At 50.2% G+C, this 22,435-nt stretch overlaps 9 protein-coding genes and 3 non-coding genes across 12 annotated transcripts; 5 read left to right on the forward strand and 7 right to left on the reverse strand.

Annotated features, from left to right (window-relative positions):
* Positions 1-92: 92 nt before the first annotated feature.
* Positions 93-2,213, forward strand: BDW70DRAFT_171805 (DUF2264 domain-containing protein; the record flags this gene model as incomplete). Its single annotated transcript, XM_073743322.1, has 2 exons — positions 93-870; positions 925-2,213. 2 exons carry the CDS (start codon positions 93-95, stop codon positions 2,211-2,213), a joined length of 2,067 nt encoding a protein of 688 aa, XP_073591769.1.
* A 552-nt stretch (positions 2,214-2,765) lies between these two features.
* On the forward strand, positions 2,766-4,678 carry BDW70DRAFT_171806 (major facilitator superfamily domain-containing protein; the record flags this gene model as incomplete). The annotated part of the gene is made up of 5 exons (XM_073743323.1): positions 2,766-3,039; positions 3,119-3,727; positions 3,879-4,154; positions 4,216-4,331; positions 4,385-4,678. The coding sequence occupies 5 exons, from the start codon at positions 2,766-2,768 to the stop codon at positions 4,676-4,678; spliced, it is 1,569 nt and encodes a 522-aa protein (XP_073591770.1).
* Positions 4,679-5,699: 1,021 nt separating this feature from the next.
* On the reverse strand, positions 5,700-6,223 carry BDW70DRAFT_144128 (uncharacterized protein). The gene has a single exon (XM_073738206.1). The coding sequence runs from the start codon at positions 6,155-6,157 to the stop codon at positions 5,975-5,977; it is 183 nt and encodes a 60-aa protein (XP_073591771.1). The 5' UTR covers positions 6,158-6,223; the 3' UTR covers positions 5,700-5,974.
* Positions 6,190-6,260, reverse strand: BDW70DRAFT_t167. Its single transcript has one exon. It is a non-coding gene; the product is annotated as a tRNA-Gly (tRNA).
* A 985-nt stretch (positions 6,261-7,245) lies between these two features.
* Positions 7,246-7,363, forward strand: BDW70DRAFT_t165. The gene has a single exon. It is a non-coding gene; the product is annotated as a tRNA-Leu (tRNA).
* A 1,737-nt stretch (positions 7,364-9,100) lies between these two features.
* On the forward strand, positions 9,101-9,911 carry BDW70DRAFT_171807 (MARVEL domain-containing protein; the record flags this gene model as incomplete). Its single annotated transcript, XM_073743324.1, has 3 exons — positions 9,101-9,136; positions 9,235-9,462; positions 9,570-9,911. The coding sequence occupies 3 exons, from the start codon at positions 9,101-9,103 to the stop codon at positions 9,843-9,845; spliced, it is 540 nt and encodes a 179-aa protein (XP_073591772.1). The 3' UTR covers positions 9,846-9,911.
* On the reverse strand, positions 9,912-11,838 carry BDW70DRAFT_144131 (glycoside hydrolase family 76 protein). Its single transcript, XM_073738207.1, has 4 exons — positions 11,626-11,838; positions 11,323-11,567; positions 10,812-11,261; positions 9,912-10,765 (listed from the first exon to the last, which is right to left on the reverse strand). Exons 1-4 carry the CDS (start codon positions 11,702-11,704, stop codon positions 10,181-10,183), a joined length of 1,359 nt encoding a protein of 452 aa, XP_073591773.1. The 5' UTR covers positions 11,705-11,838; the 3' UTR covers positions 9,912-10,180.
* Positions 11,839-11,883: 45 nt separating this feature from the next.
* BDW70DRAFT_144133 (uncharacterized protein) lies at positions 11,884-13,163 on the reverse strand. Its single transcript, XM_073738208.1, has one exon. It carries the CDS (start codon positions 13,090-13,092, stop codon positions 12,844-12,846), a length of 249 nt encoding a protein of 82 aa, XP_073591774.1. The 5' UTR covers positions 13,093-13,163; the 3' UTR covers positions 11,884-12,843.
* Positions 13,164-15,049: 1,886 nt separating this feature from the next.
* On the forward strand, positions 15,050-15,516 carry BDW70DRAFT_153754 (cytochrome b5-like heme/steroid binding domain-containing protein; the record flags this gene model as incomplete). The annotated part of the gene is made up of 2 exons (XM_073739712.1): positions 15,050-15,293; positions 15,353-15,516. The coding sequence occupies 2 exons, from the start codon at positions 15,050-15,052 to the stop codon at positions 15,514-15,516; spliced, it is 408 nt and encodes a 135-aa protein (XP_073591775.1).
* A 1,109-nt stretch (positions 15,517-16,625) lies between these two features.
* Positions 16,626-16,708, reverse strand: BDW70DRAFT_t166. The gene has a single exon. It is a non-coding gene; the product is annotated as a tRNA-Cys (tRNA).
* BDW70DRAFT_153755 (oxygenase MpaB family protein) lies at positions 16,654-17,708 on the reverse strand (the record flags this gene model as incomplete). The annotated part of the gene is made up of 3 exons (XM_073739713.1): positions 16,654-16,698; positions 16,774-16,872; positions 16,935-17,708. 3 exons carry the CDS (start codon positions 17,706-17,708, stop codon positions 16,654-16,656), a joined length of 918 nt encoding a protein of 305 aa, XP_073591776.1.
* A 2,920-nt stretch (positions 17,709-20,628) lies between these two features.
* Positions 20,629-22,283, reverse strand: BDW70DRAFT_153756 (hydantoinase/dihydropyrimidinase family protein; the record flags this gene model as incomplete). The annotated part of the gene is made up of 3 exons (XM_073739714.1): positions 20,629-21,160; positions 21,254-22,191; positions 22,224-22,283. The coding sequence occupies 3 exons, from the start codon at positions 22,281-22,283 to the stop codon at positions 20,629-20,631; spliced, it is 1,530 nt and encodes a 509-aa protein (XP_073591777.1).
* Positions 22,284-22,435: the final 152 nt, after the last annotated feature.

The following is a 22,435-nucleotide window of genomic DNA, read 5'->3' on the forward strand; positions in this document are numbered from 1 at the left end:
CCCGTAGGCAGACGTGCAGCATTTTCTGTATTCTGAACAATTGCTGTGTTCGCCTAAACTTCAGAGACTAACCAGTATCAGCCACCAGCACAATGCCGCCTCTATCAGGTTTCTCAGACAACGCCTTCATCACACGATCAGACCTAGTCTACGCTGCAAAGTCCCTGCTCTCTGCGCTCGAGTCCTACATAAGTCCCTGCAAGGCACGAATCAGGCTATCAGTCGCAAGCGCAGCCGGATTCGACGAAGCCGCCGCGCAGCTAGAAGGGTTCGCGCGTCCGCTATGGGTCGTCCCGTTTCTCCTCGAGGAAGAGTGCGAAACCCTCGATTTCCAGTCCTGGGTTGATGGTCTGCGCGCTGGAGTAGACCCAGAGAGTTCGGAATACTGGGGCGATCTTGGAGACTTTGATCAACGGATGGTCGAGATGGAGTCTATTGCCGTTGCGCTCCTGGCTAGGCCTGATGCATTTCTCGATAAATTGAATGATGTTCACAGAAAGAACCTTATTACATGGCTCAGAGAGATAAACAGACACAAAATACCACAGAACAACTGGCTCTGGTTCCGCGTATTTGTGAACCTTGCTCTCATCAGATCCCTCGGCGTCCCTAGAGATGAACTCCAAGACGAAATCACCGCTGCTCTTAACACACTCGACGCATTCAATATTGGCCAGGGCTGGTCGAGTGACGGACTATGGGGTGATGAGCGGAAACAAGCAGATTACTATTCAGGCAGCTTCGCCATCCAGTTTGCGCAGTTGCTGTATGTACGGTTTGCGGGTGATGAGGATCAGCCCAGGGCAGAGAGATACTGTCAGTCTGCCAAGGAGTTCGGGTCTGTTTTCTGGCGGTATTTTGATCCTGATGGTATGCTACTACTTCCTCTGTTGGATATAGAGCTCATGTACTGACTGTTAGCAGGCGCTGCCATCCCCTTCGGCCGCAGCATGACATACCGTTTCGCATTTGCAGCGTTCTGGTCTGCTGCGGCTTGCGCAGGTGTCCAGCTTGACGAGCCCGTCAGTAGCCTAGGAGCCATCAAGGGGCTGCTTCTCCGGCATCTACGCTGGTGGTCAAAACAGCCGCACATTTTCAACGTCGACGGAACACTGAATATCGGCTTCACGTACCCCAACATGTACATGGCAGAGAACTACAACTCGCCGCAATCGGTCTACTGGTGCCTGAAGGCATTCATCATCCTAATGCTCCCCGAGGCACATCCGTTCTGGAAGGGCTCTGAGCTTCCTCACCCCTCCTCTTCCATAACTGGACCATCACTTCGACAGGTGGAACTCCTCTGGCCGCCTCGTCATATCCTGGTCAACAGTCACGAGCACCACTTCCTCCTCTCGTCCGGCCAGATGACGAGGAAGGGGCATAAAGCACGCGAAGCAAAGTACGGGAAGCTTGCATACTCGTCTGCGTTTGCGTTCAGTGTTCCTTGCGGGGCGCTCCTTGAGCAGATAGCGCCGGACAGTACGCTCGCTGTGAGTTTCGATGGCGGCGAGAGTTGGAGAGTGAGGGATGCTCCGGTCAAGGAAAGGGCTTTGGATGTGCACTGTAGCACTGGTCAAAAGGACGGCACGGTCCCCGGGCTATTCAGTGTTTGGTGCCCGTGGAGGTATATTAAGATGAGGATTTCGACGGTGTTAGTTCCGCTGGGAGAGGTCTATCCAGGGTGGCATGTGAGGGTGCATAGAATACAAGGGAGCTTCGAACAACGAGGACTGTCGGAGGATATTCAGCTTGTCGACTCAGGTTTTGCAATCAATAGCGAAACAGCTTCTGGTGGTTTTATCACCGCGACCCAGCCGAACTCTCAAACTTTCGGACACTGCACAGAGCCGGGGAGCTGTTTGATCAGATCTCGTGCTGGAGCGAGCGGAATCGCTGATTTAGCGGAAAATACTCAGTTCCTGGTCTCGAGCAGCGGCAAAAGGACGGTTGATGTGCAGAGCAGAGTGTTTTGGTTCAGACCGGATCCGAACACGAATCTCATCGCGTCGAGGACTTTTCTCCCATCGGTACGCCATGATCTTCCTCTCAGTAATTTGAGCAACAGCTCGGAAATTTGGCTTGTCTCTGGCGTCTTTGCAGTTGCGGCGTCCGCGGGCTTAGGGCACGAAAGTGTGCGTGACATGTGGATGAAGCGGCCGAAGCTGTCTATCCGGGCAGTTGGGGATGACTTGGACATTAGTGTGGCGTAGATCAGTCATAACATAGATGCTACGAGTACGTATAGTCTGGGTCGTAATCTGAAATATCAGTATGATTTTCTAGAGTTGCAAATATCTGCGTATGAAGTCACAAATCACATTGAAAGATATCCAACTATCTATGCTCTACATAAAGACGATCAAGCCAATTAGCCCTAGTCCCACCCCAGTCGGGACATCTCATACATAGACTACCAGCTGGGCTGTTCAATCTCATAACCACCTGACTAGAGACAAAATTCCTAGGGACAAAATCCCCCGATCGACATTTTAGCCGAACCCCAGCCCTCGGGTCGAGATCCTCCGCATCCCATCAGAGATCCTCCGAGCAAGTGTCCATCCCTCGCTGCTCCAGATACCCCGCACTCCGCGCCCAGAGTCTGGGGTGGCGTGGTTGGCTGGATCCAATCATACCTTCTACACCGATCTATCTAGCAATGGATCCTATATAAGACGTCAAAGACATGGAGATACCGTCTGGACCCTCCCCCTACACCCTTCCCCTCAACACTGCGCGGACTCAGTGGCACAATTAAGGGCACCATGACCGACCAAGTCGTCAAAGGGAAGACTAGCCTCGACCAACCCATGGCCGTGGATGCATCGCAAAACCCAGCATTCGAAGATGTGAAGATCACCGACGCCGAGAGAGATGCCGCTCCTGCCCCTATCAGTTCCGCTGACAAGCCCAAGCCGCGCTCTCTATGGGTCGCCTGGCTCTACCTCTTCGACTGGTATCCAAGCCACTACTCAAAGCAGGAGCGCAAGTTGCTCTTCAAATTGGACTGCGTCCTGCTGCCGCTTTGCTGCCTTGCGTGTCTGTCCCCATCCGAAACCTCAATCCTCTCTGCGTGGCCACTAATACTGGCACTGACACTGACACTGACGCTGTCCAGACTTTATCAAATGGCTCGATCAAGTCAACATCAATAACGCCTACTCTTCTGGGATGAAAGAGGACCTTTCTTTGTATGGAAACGAGTACTCGCTCTTCGGCACCTTCTACAACATCGGCTACATGCTCTTCGAAATCCCCAGCATGATGATAATGTCGCGGCCCAAATTTGCGCGCTATTTCCTGCCAACCATGGAAGTGTGCTGGTCCATCCTCACATTCGCACAATCCCGCCTCCGCAATCACCACGATATCTACGGTCTTCGGTTTCTCCTCGGTGTCCTTGAGACCCCCGTGTCCAGCGGTACCATGTATATCCTTTCCTCCTGGTACAGGGGCGACGAGCTCTTCAAGCGCGCGGGTGTCTGGTTCGTCTCGAGCAATCTCGGCTCCTTTGCCGGCGGGTATTTACAAGCCGCAGCGCATGAGACGCTGGACGGTGTCCATGGGATGGCCGGGTGGCGGTGGCTATTCATTATCGATGGGTGCATTAGCTTGCCGATTGCCCTGGGCAGTTTCTTCTTCTTCCCTGGTCTGCCGCAGGGGAAGAAGGTGTGGTGGTTGACGGACGCTGATCATAGGCTCTGTGCTCAGAGGATGCGGAACGAGGGCGTGAGGGAGAGTCGGAAAATTGGAAAACGCATGCTCAGGAGGGTGTTTACCCATTGGCATTTCTATATCGCGGTATTTACATATATCTTGTTAGTGGCCCGTCTCCCTACCTAGCCTGTGCACAGGTAGGCAGAAACTGTTTTTTGCAGTGACTAACGGTTCGACCAGCTTCCAATGCACCTCCTACGTTGCCGGCCAGATGATCCTCTGGCTAAAAGATCAGGCAGATCGATATGGTACTTGGACAGTGTCTCAAATCAATATGATCCCGACTGGCGTGCAGGCGGTGTCTGTGTTTGCGGGTGTTCTGGCGACATCTCTGGTCATGGTATATCCGCCGTGGGCTGTCATGGGCGTTGTTGCCTCGGTCCTGCTCTTCTCGAATGTCTGCCTTTTGGTCTGGGATATTCCGCTGGGGCTGAAATGTGAGCTCATCCTTTCTTCCTATATACCCCTGTGTTGGGCGCAGTGTGTTGACGATACTAGTCACTGCATACTACCTCCTCGGCTTCACCTCGTGTGTCACGCCAATCCTCTTCCCGTGGGTGAATATGGTCATGCGCGATGACTCTGAAGCCAGAGCGTTTACGTCTGGGGCTATGGTATGCCTACCCTATACCTTACTCTCTTTCTGGCATTCTAACATGGAGGATAGATGACGTTTGGCTGGGTCTTCTTCAGCTTCTACCCAATCACCGTGTTCCCTGTCGTAGAAGCACCTAAATGGCGCAAGGGATACACGGTCAACACGATCTTTGTTATCTGCTGGTGCACGCTTTTTATGGTTGGCCAGTGGCTGTGGAGACGAGACGTCAAGGCCGGGAAGTACAGTGTTGGTGAATATGCTATCAAGGACAAAGAAGAAGAGAGCGATGGGAAGGATATCAATGCTAAAGGGGAAGGGCTGGAGCATGTTGAGGTCTTGGATGGGAAGCGCACGAAGGATTAGGGTTTGGCCATTGAGCAGGAATCTTTGAGTGAGCGTCTTTTGTTCCCCTTGCGCTATATGTTTTGTTTAGTGTAGCCTGCTCCTGGAATGTCACCCTCAGATCCACCTTTGTCAATGCTGCATAACGCAACGTGTTTGAGACTCAAATATCGCTAAGCGCCCTTACCTGAATGCGTTGATGCCGGATTCACTTTACCTTACAGAGGATTTGGTTATTCTGCGGCTGCAGAACACCCGTGTTCGAGTATATCACTTGCCTGAGTCAAATGTGGCGTAAGTGTTAACAATAATGAAACCCATAGTTGAGGTGTACACCGAAGAATCAGATCCGCTGAGGACCTGCAAGTCAGCTGACCGTGTGGAATTTGGCTTTACCCCTAGTGTATAAAAAATTTTAAATAACTATAGATTCCTTGAATTTTGTTGTGGATGCTCAGAGGGGAAAAGGCAGAAGGAAACTGTATCAACTACACGAACGTAGCCTACTAAGGATCGGACGCCATATGACGATTGATTATCTATCTCGTTGATGATAGATATCTCTTCTTCAATCTCTCTCTCTCTCTGTGTGTACGATACATAGAGGGGTCAGATCAGGGGTCAGAGATTAGGCTGTGTCGGTTATTGAGGTGGTTATGTAATCAACATCTAACACGAACGATTTGAATTGAAGGTCTTGATCTCCTAACTACGATCTGTATAGGCAATTTATACCTTTTTCAAAGGTTTCAAAAAGAAGGTTCTCGCTATACAGGAGATATCCTTGTCATACAAACGGTACGAGGCATCAAACAGATATCCCTGCTATACAAACGGCGTAGAGTATCAAACAGATATGTAAACGAGCGAGGTGCTGGACATTGATTAGTAAGGAGGAACCTCCTCCGGTTGACAGGCTGCTTATATCACGTGGCTGGTAAGCTCATACCAGGGAGAACGGTGCCACCTGACCTGTAACCTGCCTTTTAAAAAAATCAGTTGTCGGCTGCGTAAGCCTTGGCGAACCGACGAGTCATTGAGCCTTTACGCCATAAATACAGCTTCTATACTACGCTTGACCTTTGTCATTCGCCGCCTCAGCTGTTACTCACTTCTTCTGTTATGGCACACTCAGAACGCTGCAAAGTTACAACATGACAACAGCCAATGAGTCCATAACCGATTGGAAAGGACGACACGAAGGCACCGGGGTTTGAGGTCAGCCTGCCATAATACCTTTATAAGATAATCATTCTTTATACTCTGCACTGCTGGGGCATGTTGGTATTTATGAGCTAGCTTGAGTTACCTCTTGAATTAATATCTTGGTACCACGTGTTCCGAGTGCTTGTCCATATGAGCTAGCCCTTGAAGCTCAGCTGGTCTTTGTTGGAGTATGGCCGGGTTTTCAAAGAGACTAAAAAACGATGATACGGCAATGAGGAGTGACAAAGCGTGGGACCACACAGCTACCCTCGAGTTCCCTCGGGTCCAGTGCATTTACCGAATGGTTTAAAAAAAGCTAATTATTCTGCATCATCCGTGAATCGAACACGGGCCTCATCGATGGCAACGATGAATTCTACCACTAGACCAATGATGCTTGTTGTTAAGTGAGAATCAATTTCCTTATTATGAATAAACCTATTGTAACATTTAGCATCCTCCATCGTTGCTATCCTCACAACGTTTGATCATCCAATCGCAGTCTGTGGGATTGGTAGACCCCGACTCACTTGATTAATGGATATCTACCTGTCTACTCGGTGGGGTCGAATGAGCTTCGCTGCTTGAAGGTCGTTGCGAGCCAGTTAGTCAGGCCACTGGGGAGGAAACGGGTCGCTGCTATCCTAATGGGCTGGGTGCATTAATATAGGCTGTGCGCTTGTAGTAACCGGAAAATAATCCCGGTCGATGTTTGTGTGGTTCATTGGAGGTTATCGAGAAGGTGTCGAATCGAATCTGAGATCTAGGCGTGGTGTAGGGGAGTCGGTTGCCGAGTCAAAGTCTTATCCACCTAAGCATGACCTCATGGTGGGTATAGTAGGTGGACTATCAGGGGAAATAAGCAAGACAGTTCGTATGGCTCCGAGTTGTCAGATCCCTAGCTTCGTCTGCTTTGTCTACTTCTTCTCGGCTTCGTGCATCTGCGGTCTTCGAGCAAGATACTACGTCGACATAACCAAGCTCTCTAAATCGGACATGCGGTCCCCTCTTTGTTCCTTGTGCTGTCATTCTTGTCAGCATTTGGTTACTCGTATCTTTGACAGGTGTTCTTATTTCGTGGAATGGTCGCCCATGACAAGAAATATTACCTAGTCGTGGCACGGTCGAGCTCCGAGAGATATATATATTCGCATCCCATGATCGAAAGCGGAGTTTCAGCCCAAGTCGAACGACAACCCAACAGCATATTCTATATATTTGGGCTATTAAGCAACTATTCATTCTGTACTGCTCCTAAGATATAAGGGCACGTACTACTGAGGGTGAATGCGGTGTGAGCATGGAGACTTCCAAGTTCTTCAATGGTCTGAGACTGTTAATAACTACTTAGTTTCATAATTCAAAACAATATTTCATCAATTGGCAAGGTGGCCGAGCGGTCTAAGGCGCGCGGTTAAGGTATCTAATTAGAACCTCTATCTTGATCTATCAAGTTTCCGCGTCATTAATTTGGCGTGGGTTCGAATCCCACCCTTGTCATTTCTTTTTTTTCTCTTTTTTTTTTTTGGCATCCTCTTTTACCCAAGTACCACGTACTGCAGTAATGTCACAAAACTGGTAAGGTAAGCTCCATTTCCACGGTTGGGTATAACAGATACATATCACGAGTCATGTTGTGCATGTTCGTAGAAATGTACTAAGGACAAGCCTTGAGGTCTACCGTTAATGTGGGTATCTGCTACAACAGTAGCAATGCAGGCAGATATAATCTTTGGCCCTACATGAGATTGTATGTCCCTGTGGGTGCTAATTATTACTGTCGTATTGTAGGTACGCTTCAACATTGGATAGTTTTCCGTGTGCTAGAGGCATAGCATCAGTATCCATGTTCTTAAGGCTCCAGCGGCAATCAGGTTTGATAAGATCAAGTATCAAAGGCCTCGATAATAACTTCTTCGACAAGCTTTTACTGCCAAAAAGGCCAGCAGAGCACTGTATTGCGTAGGAGGACCTCTAAGAAACAGCTAACTCGACAAACATGATGCTGATCAAGACCGAGAGAAAGTATCCAGTTTTGGTATATTCAAGTCCCCTCCAAAAACTAAGTGTAATGACGGCGGCAGGTGTGGTCAACGTATACCCGGACCCAAGCCTTATCGGCCTGGTCGTACATGCTGCATAGTCCAACCTCAGTACCTGTCCATCTCCATCTTGTGCATGGAGGTAGTAATATTATACTATCCTCCAAGCCACCCGTAGTTCCACTACCAGAACCCAGTTTCATAAAAACTCATCGATGCAACTTCTGCATCAATCTAAGAAAGATTTGATCACTGGTCAGTGTCTGTGACCTCGCTTAGCCCACAGAAACCAGCAAAAATCAGCCAAGCCTCTCCAAGTCTGACTAAACGAAGATATCGCAAAGATTACGCTGCTTAAACCCCTCAAGCCTCAAACAGAACGAGCCTCCTTTAGCGCCGCACTAGCCACCTACCCTGTGTCCGCCCAGCGGTCTCAAGTACCAGCAGTCAGCTAGTCAGCCACTCATTAAGCGCCAGGCTCCCTGGCCCCTAGCATACATCAATGGGCTGACAGCCTAGCCAAAGCCTAGTATCCTGGTTGGCGCACATTGCATTGGTTGACCTTGATTTTAGACCAGGCACGAACACCCCGGACAAGCCAAAGACTAGGAAGAGCATCTGAACACAAAGAGCCTAGAAATGACAGCGCAACAACAGGGTCTCAGGATCGGCGGTTAGCATCGCGAGAAAGGGTTCTGTCCAACCATCTCTCACCTCCTGCGTCGCACCAGACGGTAATGCGAAGTCTGCCATGCAATCTGTCAGTCACAGGTGTCACGCTATGCTGTGTGTCAAGATGAAACAAATACACACTTGGTCAAGGCGCAGTGCTGGCCTCACCTACATAGGAGGCAAAGCTGATTTCCGTAGCCGTAGTCAGAATGGGCTAGGTTTGTTTGCTAGCCGCAGGCAGGGCGTCTGTGATCCGCTTGTATCTGTGCTTGTACAGATAATATAGCCTAGGTATAAATATGGTCGTCCTGCTCGTTTAAATATTGCTTCAAATTATTATCTAGTACTTATCCTTGCTCCTTATCCCGTTTTTGGCCCTGCCTGCGAGAAATAATCACAGTTCTACCAAGTTGAGCTTGAAGGGCTGGGTTCCCTCACTATCAATACTCCTAATCGAAGCACAAGGTCATTTACTCACGACATAACTTACATCCTCTAGACGACCCATCCGCAACCATACACAATGCGAATAATCGACGCAATATTGCGCGTCTTCCAGGTAGGTCTCCGTATTAAGCTTCTCCACACCAACAACACCATTGAGACAATAACCTGTTTTCCAAAAAGCCAGTCCATCCCTAACCACTGACCATTCAGGCCATCTCCGCCATCATAGTCCTCGGCATCTCCGTTGACCTCGCTCGTGGTCAAGACACCAGGCTCCAGTCCGTCCCACCTGCGACAAGGTACGCCGCGTTCTGCGGCGGGTTCGGCACCCTGGTCTCCTCGATTGGCATTATCTCTCTTTTCATATCATCGCTCGAAGGACTCATCACGTTTGTTCTAGATGCCCTTAGTGGAGTGGCGATGTTGGCGAGTGGGATTGTACGTTTTCACTTTCTCTTCTCATTTCCCTCTCGCCTACTTGGCCTTCATCACCCCCCGCTTAGTTGATGGGTGGCTGATAGATTACTGCCCGTGGGTATGCACAGGCATACGCCGTCCTCCTCCGGCATACGGACTGCAGCAACGTGTACTACAGCGAAGCCACTTGGAGAAACGAGTTGCTTAGCGGTGGGTGTGTTACAGTTGGGAACGGCATAGGGTGTCGGTATGGAGGGCGAGAGGAGGAGGGGAAGCTGAAGAGTAGATGTGTTTCTGCAAAGGCAGACACTGCGTTCATGTTTATCAGCTTTGTGGCTTGTGTTGGGATTGTGGGGTATAGCTTTTTTGCGAGAGGAAAGGGGAAGGGCGTTAGTTATGCTTGACGGTTCGGTCGGGTAGGGTTTATGGGTTTGTTGAGCGCTCACCGGTGGAAACAGTACAAGTGACCGTTGCAGCCTAGATACTTGAGTCTGATTGACGCTGCCTAAGTACTTGACACATAGGTAACCAGGAACAGCAGAATCATGACCTATACTGAGTTGGTTGATCTTTGACGCCAAGGCATATAATGCCGAAAAAGTAATTTGCAGTTGCTAATCCTATATCAATTCTCCAGATAAACACGTATTCACAGATCCATAATACTCCTTCCGAATGATTACTGAATATACAAGAAGGCCGTGCAGGCAGCTGAAACAAACAAGAAAGGCAAAGGCCGTTACAGTCCCTCCCCCAGGACCATCCACGCAATCATAGCACCCCAGAGCCCAACAAAAACCACCGTCAGAATGCCAGCGCCCGCGCGATCACCAGTGGTAATAGGCTTCGCCTCGCCTGTATTCTGATTGCTATCACTTGTACCGGCATTCGGGTCACTTGTACTGTTTCCACCGGTCTTGGTGGTGAGAGGAGGGGTTGACTTTTCCGAAACGAGAACAGACGAGAGGATATCAGTCGCAATGATCTGTTGCTCCATTCCGATCGAACCGTCCCAACTTGAATTGTACCATTTGACGCCACACGTGTTGTTACCAGCTCCGCTGCAGGAGAGGGCCGCCGCTTGAGCGGACGTTTGGAGTTTGGCGAAAATACGATCGTAAGTTTCCGGGACAATCAAGCCAACAAAAGTGATCCATGTCGAGACGATGCCTTTGAAAAGAATTTCGTTGTAATTGCAGAGCGCTTTGGGTTCGCACAGATATTCAGAGAAGATTTTACCGCCGCCGTACTGTTCAGGAAAGAACTCGTCCAGGAGTTTGCCGAGTAGGCCGTCGACGACTGTTTTCCATTCAGCTTTCTCAGTCTGGTGCGGTTAGTGCTGGAACAACACCGAAGGGCAGAAGACGAACATAATTATACATGTAGGCGGCACCCATAAGGAACGCGCCATAATTGTAGGACCACTGGTTGTTTCCCTGCGAAGTACAGCCGTCGTTGATATCGGTCGAGTCGGCCACGTTCCACGTCTTGTTGTTCACTAACGGCGAGGAGACAACCCAGTCCCAAACCATCTGAGCGTTTTCCGCGTATGTGTCGTTGCTCGTATACCGGGCAAGACGCGCGGCGAGCTGGAAGAGACCGGCATTGGAAATGGAGTTCTTCATGGCGTAACCAGCCTGATAGGGGTACATTTGCCATCGCAGACCGCCACCGCAATTTGAAGTGTCCCAAGCTCTAATCTGTGTATTGTACACACCCTGCGCGAGCGACAACCACGAGTATTCGACATCGTCTTCGGGAAACCCGATTTCGGCGGCGAGCATGGCGGTGGCGCCCCAGAAGAACTGATCATCGTAACCCTGACATGGTCAGTATGATCGCGCTGAATTATGGCAATTCGAAACAAAGGAGGAGACGAACTAAGTAACTGCTGTAGTTGGATGGTAGATAGTCGCCGTTCCCCGCCTGGTGTTGCATCCCCTGAGTGATCAGGCTATTGTATTGCGAGTCGCCCGTATAGTACCAATAGAGCATCAAACTCATAAACAAAGCACTGCCTTCCCACCATTTTTCCGGGAATGCACCAGGATTCCCACCGGTATCGTTCCCTGAATACCATAACAGCGATCCATAGGCGGTTTTCGAGGCGGCGTCTTTGATGGACTCTGCGAGGAATGTGGGTTAGAATGGGGCGCCGGCGGGGGTTCAGCTAGAAAAACACACGAGGATCATTAAGCTGGATTTCGAGGGCAGAAATGCGACCGAGCGAGGCCAGCAGGGCCCCTAGGATAGCTAGACGCATGGTTGTTGATGCCAGAAGAGGGTGGGAAGAGCATGTAAGAAAGAGCGGCAGTGCCAAGGGATGCTCATCTCTTAGCTAGCTGAGTCAGCGCCGGATGCGGCCTCTGAGTGGTTGTTATTCTTAGCGGATTCGTAAGTGATCGAAATACTGAGGGAGAAGCTTTTCTGTGCCCGCTTAAGCCTTACGTCACCTCCGCGTGTCCCCTTGGCGACTTTCCCCTTTTTCCCCTGGCCCGATGATGGTGTGCTCACTCACTGCGCATTGCTCAGACACAAAACTCGGTTGCCTGGGCTGTCTCATTCAGAGTCCCCAAAAGACGGAACAAATACATATTACCCGCTCTGAGACTTCTGGCCATCAGCTTCTCCGTCCGTATAGCCATCCGCAACTGGCTAGGCTGTGGTCTCCGACTCCTGATCGATCGGTGGAGTCTCGATAAAACGTGCCTGGATTACAGTGGAGAACGAGGCGGAGCGCGGAATCCAGCTGTTCCAGCTGTTCCAACTGTTCCAGCCTGCGGGTCAGCAGTGGCGGTGCCTCTGCGCGTTGTATTGCGGTCAAAAGCGGTCCAAAAGCACGAGACCGATATCTGCTGGACTAGACACAAGGTTCACGACGATCAAGCGACAGAGTCGATAAGGTGGGGATCGCAGATCGACACCGTGACATTCCTTGGTAGTTCCAGGAATGTGGGCATCGGCACCATGACATCAGGATCTTCGTTCCGTCTCGGGATACGCCTGGTTGCCGTGGTCGACGCTTAGGTACAGGGTCCGACAACGACGGAAGCAGGAGGCGGGTTGCAGTAGGCAAATTTAGGCTTGTCTACGCTCTCTCCACTAGGAGTTCGTTGTCGCTGCTAGGCCCATCCGGGCTTGACAACTGGAAACACGTTTACAGCTGGATTGAATACATCCTACCACACTTAGAGCTCCAGAATGCTGAATTTATTTTTTGGGACGAGGAGTGAAGATACGCAAGCACATAATAGTATATAATTATCGGACCTTGAACCCGGGGACAGGTTCATCTCAATGGCTTATGTTACCAGCTTGTTTGGGTCATGAAGCCTGGACAATCCAGAGCACCGCGAGCTTCGCCGTATAAGATTACGGCTTGTGGCTGGAGAATGGCCATTACTAGCATCGAATCCTGGCTGGCCCTGATCTCTGCTGGCAGGCCGCGGCAAGTGACAACTCATAGGATCTCACAGTCATGCGGCAATGAAGTGTAGAGTGCACGGCCGTCAAGATGCCAGGTATTAGGGCGAGGACGAAGATTGCCAGAAGGGGCAAGTCATATGGCGATCTATTGGGCCATAGACCGTGTATCTCGCAATTATCAAAGCAAGTTTCTTGGTGGTCTATGCAGGCCTTTATGAGTCGCATCGGATTACCCCTACGGTACTTTTATTTTTCAAGGTTATGGTGCTTCTACGGCACACCGAGCGCAATCTTCCGTTTTTTTTTTTTTTTTTTTTTTTTTTGCTGAACTCCGGTCCGATGAGGAGGTTGAGCGTTCAGGCAACCTCTCAGTATAACTTTGGGGAGGATGGACTCCGGTGCGTGTAGTGGTTGACCAAGAATATCCAGTGCTGATACCGACAGGCTTCTTGGTCTTATTTCCCTTGAACTTCAGGTAGTTTCAGGTTATTCTCTGTCAGGAACTGTAAGCTGCGAATCCTCTTCATGTTCGTAGAGTAGTAAGACAAAAGTAATTGAGGTTCAGCGCTTACTGTGACTTGAGATCGGGTTTATCATACCACTGTAAGGGTAAATGAATCGTCAAGGTCTGATGCGTGGTGCTAGGCGTATCCTTACTGCGGCCGACGGGAATTGAGCCGCGTCATCTACATCAAACCCTCAAATGCACGCGGCCATTGTGAGGGCTTGAATGAATTGAGTGTTTGAATACTCAGCGAGCACACCGAGACTGTGTCTCCCGTGAGGTGTACGGATTGACGTATCGTCGTATCTGCTAATTACCCCTGAGATTGATGATCATGTCCGTCAAATCCCTAGAAGACTTATCTCGTATGGTTCAAATAATACTGACAAGACTCTCAAAGTTCTGCTAGCAAAAGTCGTCTTCATGGTCTACAAATCCTGCAGTGTCTTTCCGAAATACCAGAAGAAACTCTTGTACTCTTCTTTGATGATTGACCTTGGAGATAGCTTCGGGAGAGGGCGAACCTATTTAGGATCTTGCACTGTGCGGTAGGTATGGAGTACGGCCACCATCTCTGGTAAAAGTGTCAGAGACTGATTCGACAGGAAGATAGTCGCCTTACAGCCTGCGCTTCGTATATCCTGCGGCAGCCAGGAAGCGTCGCCAGAGAGTGATGGGCTCGCTGCCCCAAGTGAATTTGGAGGATTGCATCACAGTCAACTTTCGTGTTTTATGATATGACAAGCGCTTACTTATTTTGACTCTGTTCAGCTCATTTCATGATAAAACCAGCCTTCCAGGGAATGTAGAAAATTTTGACTTTGGAGTCTGATATAGCACAGCAACATGTTGAGGTACGACAGAGCAGGAAACCCATATCTATCCATTGATAACTGAGTCTTAAAAAAGCAGTCTGTAGAATTATACGGCTAGGCTGGTCGGCCAACAGAGCTTTTATCTTTCTTCCCCTTTTTCTCTGTTTCCCGCAATAAGATGGTCTTATAAGCTAGGGTTACCGCCGGCGGCAACAACCTTGTAAAGTGGCTCTTTCAGGAACAAGCACCACTCCTTAAGACGTTTAGAGGATTGACTCCCCTCCGCAGTCATGGAAGCCACCTTTTCTACTCATGATTTTCCCCTTCAGCCGCAAGCGGTGCCCCAGAGTATGCAAACTCTTCAGGAACTGGGATGGGCGACGCTTACCAGCAACGACGCTAAGGCCGAGTCAAAAGCAGCCGACGCAGAAGAAAAACAGGCACTGCAATTGATATGGCCTGATGGCTGACCATGGAGTCCCTTTTGCATTATTTATCTCCAGCGGCATCCCATTGCGTTCGTGCTAGTCCTCGACGCAGACGAGGGAAGTCCAGGCCCACCTCGAAGTACATGACTCTCACCCCGCTCAAATACCGGCTGAGCGCTGCGTCAAATGGCTATAATCTGGCTAGTGACATTTTATTTCCTCCGCATGTATTGGTTGACAAGGTCCGTATGACTCGTGCTTGCTCCCTGTTCCAAGACGCTATCGCGCGGCATCTCGGCCCCCCGCCTCGGCTTCAGCAATACCGAGAGGACCAGGATTAGCACATGAAGACAGTCGCCATGACCAAGTATAATACCACTCTAGCATTATACTGTAAGCAAATCAGACTTCTTTCATAAGCTGCCTGACCCAACATGTCAAATGAACCAGGAACAGAAACGCAACCATCCACTGAGCCAGCGGCAGCGATAGCCGACGCAGCCACGCCTCCCAGCAGCGCCGAATCCGAGTCGGACGTGATCCCCGTAACGACCAACAAAATCTACACAAAAGACGATCTCCTCATCCACAACAGAGACGGCGATCTGTGGCTCGCCATTGACGGGACAGTCTACGACCTGACGAAATTCTCTGAAGAGCATCCGGGCGGGAAGAAGAGTACGCCTACCCTCATTTATTGTGGTTCTTGCCAAGAGAAGAGACTGATGAACGTATAGTTCTGCTCGGAGTGGCCGGCACAGATGCAAGCAAGAAGTACCGCAAATATCACGGGGATAATATTCTGCAGAGGTATGCGCAGGAGTATAAGATCGGGACGTTGAGAGTCGAAGCGAAGAAGGAGTCGGGCGGATTATTTTCGATGTTTAAGCGGAGGAAATGAGTCATCACTTCGATACTGTATATATAGTCACTACTGGAACTATAAAGTTTCAAGATCTCCAGAAAACCCAGCACTTCCAGTATTGCTTCAAAAATATCCTGGACAAGCAATCGTTAACACCCAGAAACCCACCATTTGCCGATATCTTCACAAGCGTGGCACAGTGCACCAAAACGGGTTGAAGGCAACGGCCTTGATAAACTGCGCAAATGCATCGAGGATTTTCTAGCTTCAGTTTTGCTCAGAAATGCTTAAATGGTCTTCAGATTCGTACTTCAACTTTGGAAGCTCAAAAGATGCTATTGATATATTGGCTCAGTCTGCTGAATCGTCCAAGAAAAATGACACGTTAATCGGAGAGATAATGTCGCTGGCGCCAGGAAACCAAACGCAAAACGTTAATATTATACTGTCATTCAAGGATTTTGAGCTTCTCCAATTGCTTGAAGGAGTGGAGATGTTGCCTATCATGTATAGTGCGAGAGACGGCGCGGTGTAAGGATACTGCTTTGTAGGCAGCACAGCTAATCGTGTTCTCTTATTATGCATAGTAGCATCTTGACTCGCCGGATTGCCGGCTATAGTCTAGCTGTTGCACTTTTCTTGTTAAATGGCGGCGTAGTAAGAGCGGTACCTACAGGGGCGAAGCTGATCTAGCCGCCGCAATCCACGCTTTCTTGTAGAAGAATGAAAAAACGGAAAGGTTCAGAGCAGCGACCACGTCGTGACAACGACGAGTTCGATATAGATAGGAACTCCTCTAGGCATGAAATCTCTGCAACGAAGTTTGTGTTGAGCCCTAGGTTGAGAATGAAGAGGTTAGGGCTCTATGGCAGCCGAGTACTGTGCAAGGGCCTGAGAGCCGGTTTGCTTGCTTGCTTGCTACCCAATTGTGGACTTCTCGGCTCACGGGTGTGTCCTTTGCTGCTCGCTGCCCCGCCCAACCCGACTGGACTGAGATGCCTCCTATGTCAGATAACCTGAATAAGGAGGATCTACACAGGATTCAACTCTTAAGTCTGATAACCAAGTCTGCCACGCGATGATATTTTTCCGCAGCTTGTCCACTCTCAGTGGTTTAACGGCCCCCCCAAAAAAGAAAAAAGATTAGGGTCGACCGCGACTCGAACGCAGGACCTAGCGGAAACATGAAACTGCAGCCGCTTGCTCTACCAAACTGAGCTATCGACCCGGATTGAGCAAAATGTCAACATTGCTGCATTATCAGCCAAAACAGACACGAACTAAACAGGAAACCCTATACCCACGAGACGGTGCTACAACTTTACCAGCTTCCCTCCCCGCTTCCTCATTCTCTTCCTCAGCAACCTTAATGAATAGCTCTTCTGCCAGTGCCTGATAAACCCGGGCGTCAGTGGATACGTTACCGCAACTGTACTCATAAAAAGCCCCGTAACCGCCCTCGTCCTCCTTGTAGACTTGAGCCCGAATCCCTCGCGCACATTCGGCGGCAACTGCTCAATCGTCACCGGCCGGACAATTGGCAGAAGCATCCAAGCAAATGGCTTCGCCCACAGCGGCAGTCCCTTTGGATGGAACAGCTCATTTAGGACTCCGCGCGCATCCGCCGTGACATCCAACTGGTTGGTCACAACATCCTCCCAGTAGGCCTTGAACGCCCTCCGGTCAGCCGGCCACATCTCCCTCGGAACCTGCAGTGAGGTCCCCATGCATGCAAATGCCTGATACACAAGCTCCGCCTTCAGCGGCGGCAGCTCTCCATAGACCTTCTCGTACATCCCCACCATGCTCGCGTAGATCGTCGCTGCAACCCACAGCTGTAACTCGGGATTCATCGCATCGTACGCCTCACTCTTTCGCTGTCCGTTCGCGACTTCTCCCTTCACGCGAGAATGCGCCTTATCGACCCACTCCTTCATCGCAGCTTTCTCTTCTTCGCTCCCGAATATCATCGTGAAAATGTACATCTGCGTATACTGCGTCCGGCTGATTGTGCGGGAGGCGAAGGTGCTGTGGTCTGCCACGCCTTGGCCGACCAGGGGGTGGGCGATCTGGAGCAGGATTGCGGCGATGCCGGCGCCGAGGGCGATGCCTTCTTTTGCCACGGCCTGGAGCTCGTGGATTGCGAGGTCCGTTTCGCCGAGTGGGGTGGCGTCGTCGTCGATGGTTATCACCACTGAACGGGCTTCTTTGGGGGAGATGGAGGCCATCGTGGATATGACCGTTGACGGTGGAGAGGGAGTGCTGCTGGCTTGCTTTGTTCTCTTGGAGTGTACTGGATTATCTGATTATGAAAATTTAAAGATAGATTCGGGATGCTTGACTGGGATCGGACTGGGGTGGACATGGACATGGGTCTTTATCGGTTCTACATCTACCCCGTATATCTACCCCAGATATTTCCCCTCCATCTTGACAAGGTTACCGTCGGGCCGCGAGCCGGTGGGGTGGTGTCAGTCTAGGAGTCATATGAACTTGTGCAGATAACCCTGACGGGACTTGTAGTTCTTCAGGGAGTCATGGGCAACGGTAGTAAGAGAGGGTTGCTAATGGGGTTCCCCGCGCTTACGCCACTGTTCGCAACGCTGGGTCCATAGAACTAACTGGTCATTGCGGCTTGATTGTTCTTGCGGAGCTGATACAAATGCCGGGCTATTTTGCATCCGGTATTGTGCTGAGGGTGTTATGCAGTTCATCCTGGCCCATATTGGCCTTGAATGTGCAATCCGGGATTTGCGTTTCCCGCCGACGGGTCGAATTCTTCAGTCACGCAAGTCTGGGCTCACGATTAAGTATTACCACACATGTACATCGCATCAGTGGTAGTTGTGCGTGGCACATAGCTTTGATACTGCAATGGATCGCTGTCTGAAATCATGGTTTCAAGGCCAAGCTTGTTGACGTCTGCGCGGATAGTCTACAACAAATCTCAAGAATTAGTGAAAGATAAACAGCCTCTATATTCAAAGTTCCGCCTTGCCTCTTCAGACAATGTTCCAGTGGCTGAGGAATCTCCTACTTTCCTTATGCAGTAGCTATGCATCCTACGTGAAGTACAATATTTGCAGCTGATGTAACACGAGAGATATCTTAACCTGAGTCAGATACTCTGACATACACCCAGGATAGATAGAAGTTCAGCGATGTGTAAATGCTACTCTCATGTGAAGCCCTTGAACACGAGCTGGGCCCGCGGCCCCAGCTCGGTACGGCGAGAACGCTTACTGGTTCCTTTCAGACCTATCACCTTGAACTTGCCCGTTTCAGTTGCCCGTTTCAGTTGCCCGTTTCAGTTGCCCGTTTCAGTTGCCCGTTTCAGTTGCCCGTTTCAGCACTGGTACCTCAAGTTGAGGACGGTTTCCACGGTACAGCCACTCTCAGTGATTGACGTCCAGGCTAGGTATAAGTAGGGTTGCTGACGAGCCCAGCCGAGGAAGCCAAGCTTTCTGTCCGCTGCGGGGTTGGACCCTGAAGTACTGTCAGATTCAGGGCATTCAAATCGACTCTAGCTAGACATGTAAACAGCTTGCCGTCGAAACTGATCCAGGCATCCGGAGGCCAGTGTTAAATTTCGTAAACTGGACATTATTGGCAAGTGAATGGGCAAACTAGCAGCTTGCGACTTAGTTTGACCGGCATATATATTTTGGGTAGGGTCGTTCCCAACAGAAGCCATTGACTCAAATATGTGCAAATCGAATAGGTATTGGGAAGATCTTAAGGCTATTGATCGCTGTGATCTATAAGGATCTGGAAGACGCCAGAAAGAGTAACAAACGGGGGATAGAGGTAGTGATATTGTAAATGTGGAGCATAAAAGCAGGAAACAAGACTCGATTTTAAAGACTCAAATCCACATTCTTGAACCGAAGCCTGGTTGTCTAGAGGAGATCTACAGGATCATCTATCTGGTATGTCTATCTGATGAAGTCAGTCAGATAGTCCATGCTATGCCTACTCCATATCTGACGGGTATTCACAGTCGCGGACATCGACCGCGGGCATAACCATGCACAACTCGACTTTCATAAAAAGATGGTCATTAGAAGTGTCTTGGATTCAGCCAGGCGCCCAATCAGGAATGTCGGCGTGGACATTGTGGGCCAGTTCTCCTGACTGTGTGCCGCGGCTAGGCAGCACCATTCTCAGCCAGTAATGCTGTTCAAAAGGCCAGGGTGGAACCAGCCTTAAGGGGCTGACTATCTCTTGGCCTTCACTGTAGTTTTTTATACTCCGCAGATATCGGTCAAGAAGAGCTAGGGCAAGCCTCTTCTTGATATCTGGTTCGTTTTTTAGAGTACAGTGAAGAAGGACAGATTAGTGCTGGCGACGTATTCAGTGATCTTCATAGCTTAGGTACTTTTTAGACAACGCTGCAGAAAGACATGAAGAAAAATAAGATGCCAATTACAAACTATCGAATCCAAAGTGGGACAATGCAGGTGGATCGCTCGCGCATTCATCGGATAATGGATTTGCAGGGCTGAGGATTTTCATTATCCTTCTGCCTGGACCTTCAAATAAAATATCGAACCTCCCTTGCCTGTCTTGCTCTCCTGGACTTCTCTGTTCCCCAGACTTTTCCCATCACAACAGACTCACAATGTCATACCCGCAACAACCTCCCCCCGGGGCTTAGTACGTCTCTCCACACTACAATGGCGAGAGGATTGACGTGGAATGAACTGACCGGTCATTGTACAGCTACCCTCCCCAACAGCCTGGTTATGGCCCTCCTCCACCGCAAGCGTATCCTCCTCCCCAGATGCAATACCAGCAGGCGCCGCCGCCTGAAGAAAAGAAGGATCGCGGGTGCTTGACTGCTTGGTAGGTCCATACTTATACCCGTCCTCATCAGGCGGGCGCATGAAGTTTATGGAAAGATGTGTACTGATTGAGGTGGCCGATTAGTTTGATGACTCTCTGCTGCTGTTTCCTCTGCGAAGAGGCCTGCGAATGCTGTATCGAGTGTGCCGAATGTCTTTGTTGCGGGTGTTGATCGTCTTTATACCATACCATATACCATTTACTCTATTCAATGCATCATCCTCATTCAGATCAGATTCAGCTTCAGATTCAGCTTCAGTTTCAACTTCAGCCTCAGCCCAGGGCAATATTGATACTATAGGACTATTGATACGGATCAAACTCATTGACAAACACCCCCCTGGGCCTGCTCAGCGTGCTCATACCGCGCTTCAAGTACCCTCCGTCCCCTTTGCCGCCAATAACACCACCCCCATCGCGATCCCAGACAAGCTTCCCCCGGAGAATCGTGTACCGTGGCCAATTGGTGAACTCCATTCCCTCAAAGGGCGTGTAGTCGATATCATGATGGAGCATCTCGTTCTTCAGCTGGAATGGTTTCATCGTCACTCTAGAACTAGAGCCCGCTTGCATTGCTTCCGCCTGCTCTGCCGTCGGATACCAAATCACCAGGTCGGCATCGTAGCCCGGTGCGATGGTTCCCTTGCGATCCGACAGTCCGTATAACTTTGCCGGATTCGAAGCCGTCAATTCGACGAATTTTTGAACGGACAGACGGCCAGTTAGAACGCCCGCGCAGAATAGCGAGGCCATGCGCGTCTCCAGCCCGGGGAGACCGTTGGGGATCTGCGTGAAAGAGCTTGTGCCCTTCTTCTTGCCGAGCGGGTGGTCGAATCTGCTCGATCATTCAAGGTTAGCCTATTGCATACTCTACCTTGTCGGTGCTACTGTAGGCAGTTGATGTAGAATGCTAGGTAGGGAGACATACTTTGACGGCGCATGATCGCTCGAGAATGTCGTAAACGTGCCATTCACCAGCCCATCCCACATCGCCTTGAGATCCATCGGACTCTCCCGTAACGATGGCGAACAGACACACATCGCCCCATGGAAGTTTTCCCCCTTTAGCTTCTCGCTTGTGAAGAATAGGTAGTGCGGACACGTCTCCGCATGAACGGGGAGAAGCTTCGTCTGCGCGCGCCGGACATGTTTCGCCGCAACGGACGAGCTCATGTGGACGATGAGGATCGGCACGTCAGCGAGTTCGGCGAGTGAAAGGGCGCGGTATGTCGCTTCATCTTCGGCGATATTTGGACGGGCTAATGCGTGTGCGTACGGTTCAGTTCGACCCTGGCTTTCGAGTCGTTTTGTCATCCAGTCGATCATGTCGGCATTTTCGGCGTGGATCATCGTCGTCATGCCCAGAGAGCGGGTTGTGGCCATGACATCTAGTAACTCAGAGTCCCGCAGGCGCATGGGCTGGTAGGTCATGTACAGCTTGACACTACTGATCCCCTCTTCCTTGACCAGGACTGAGAGTTCCTCAGCCAGGATCTTCTCTGTAGGATTGCTCAGGATAAGATGGAACCCGTAATCACAAAAGGCATTACCGCTTGCCCGGCGGTGGTACTCTTCCACTACAGGGAAGAGAGACTCATCAGTGCGTTTTTGAGACGCGAATGCGAGGACGGTAGTTGTGCCTCCTGCAATTGCAGACCGGGTGCCTGTCTCCCAGGTATCCCCCGTCGGACTATTGTCTTGTTGCAGGTGAACGTGGCTGTCGACGCCGCCGGGGAGGACATAGGCACCGTCTGCGGAGAGGGTTGGTGCGGTAGGAAAGAGGGATGAGAGATTTTGTCCGAGGAGGTAGATTTTCCCGCCTGATATGGCAATGTCTGTATTTGGGAGAATGTCTGAAGCTGTTGCCTGGGGTGTTCTCTTAGAATTTGGAAATGTACCGGCGGGGAGAGGGGTTGTACTATGGTAGCGTTTGTGATGATGAGCTCGATATCAGCCATTTTGGGAGCGGGTTGAGCCTTCAGGATAGATTTGCTGAACGGCTGACTTGAGTCTGAGCCTGTAATGTTATCTATATACTCAAGGTGATTTTGGAAGCTGTCTCGCATGCCTATCTCTTTCTCCAAGCCATGTCTCCATTCCATCCCCACGC

Source organism: Aspergillus foveolatus, assembly GCF_047715535.1.
Source record: "Aspergillus foveolatus strain CBS 279.81 unplaced genomic scaffold BDW70scaffold_87, whole genome shotgun sequence".
Taxonomy (NCBI): domain Eukaryota; kingdom Fungi; phylum Ascomycota; class Eurotiomycetes; order Eurotiales; family Aspergillaceae; genus Aspergillus; species Aspergillus foveolatus.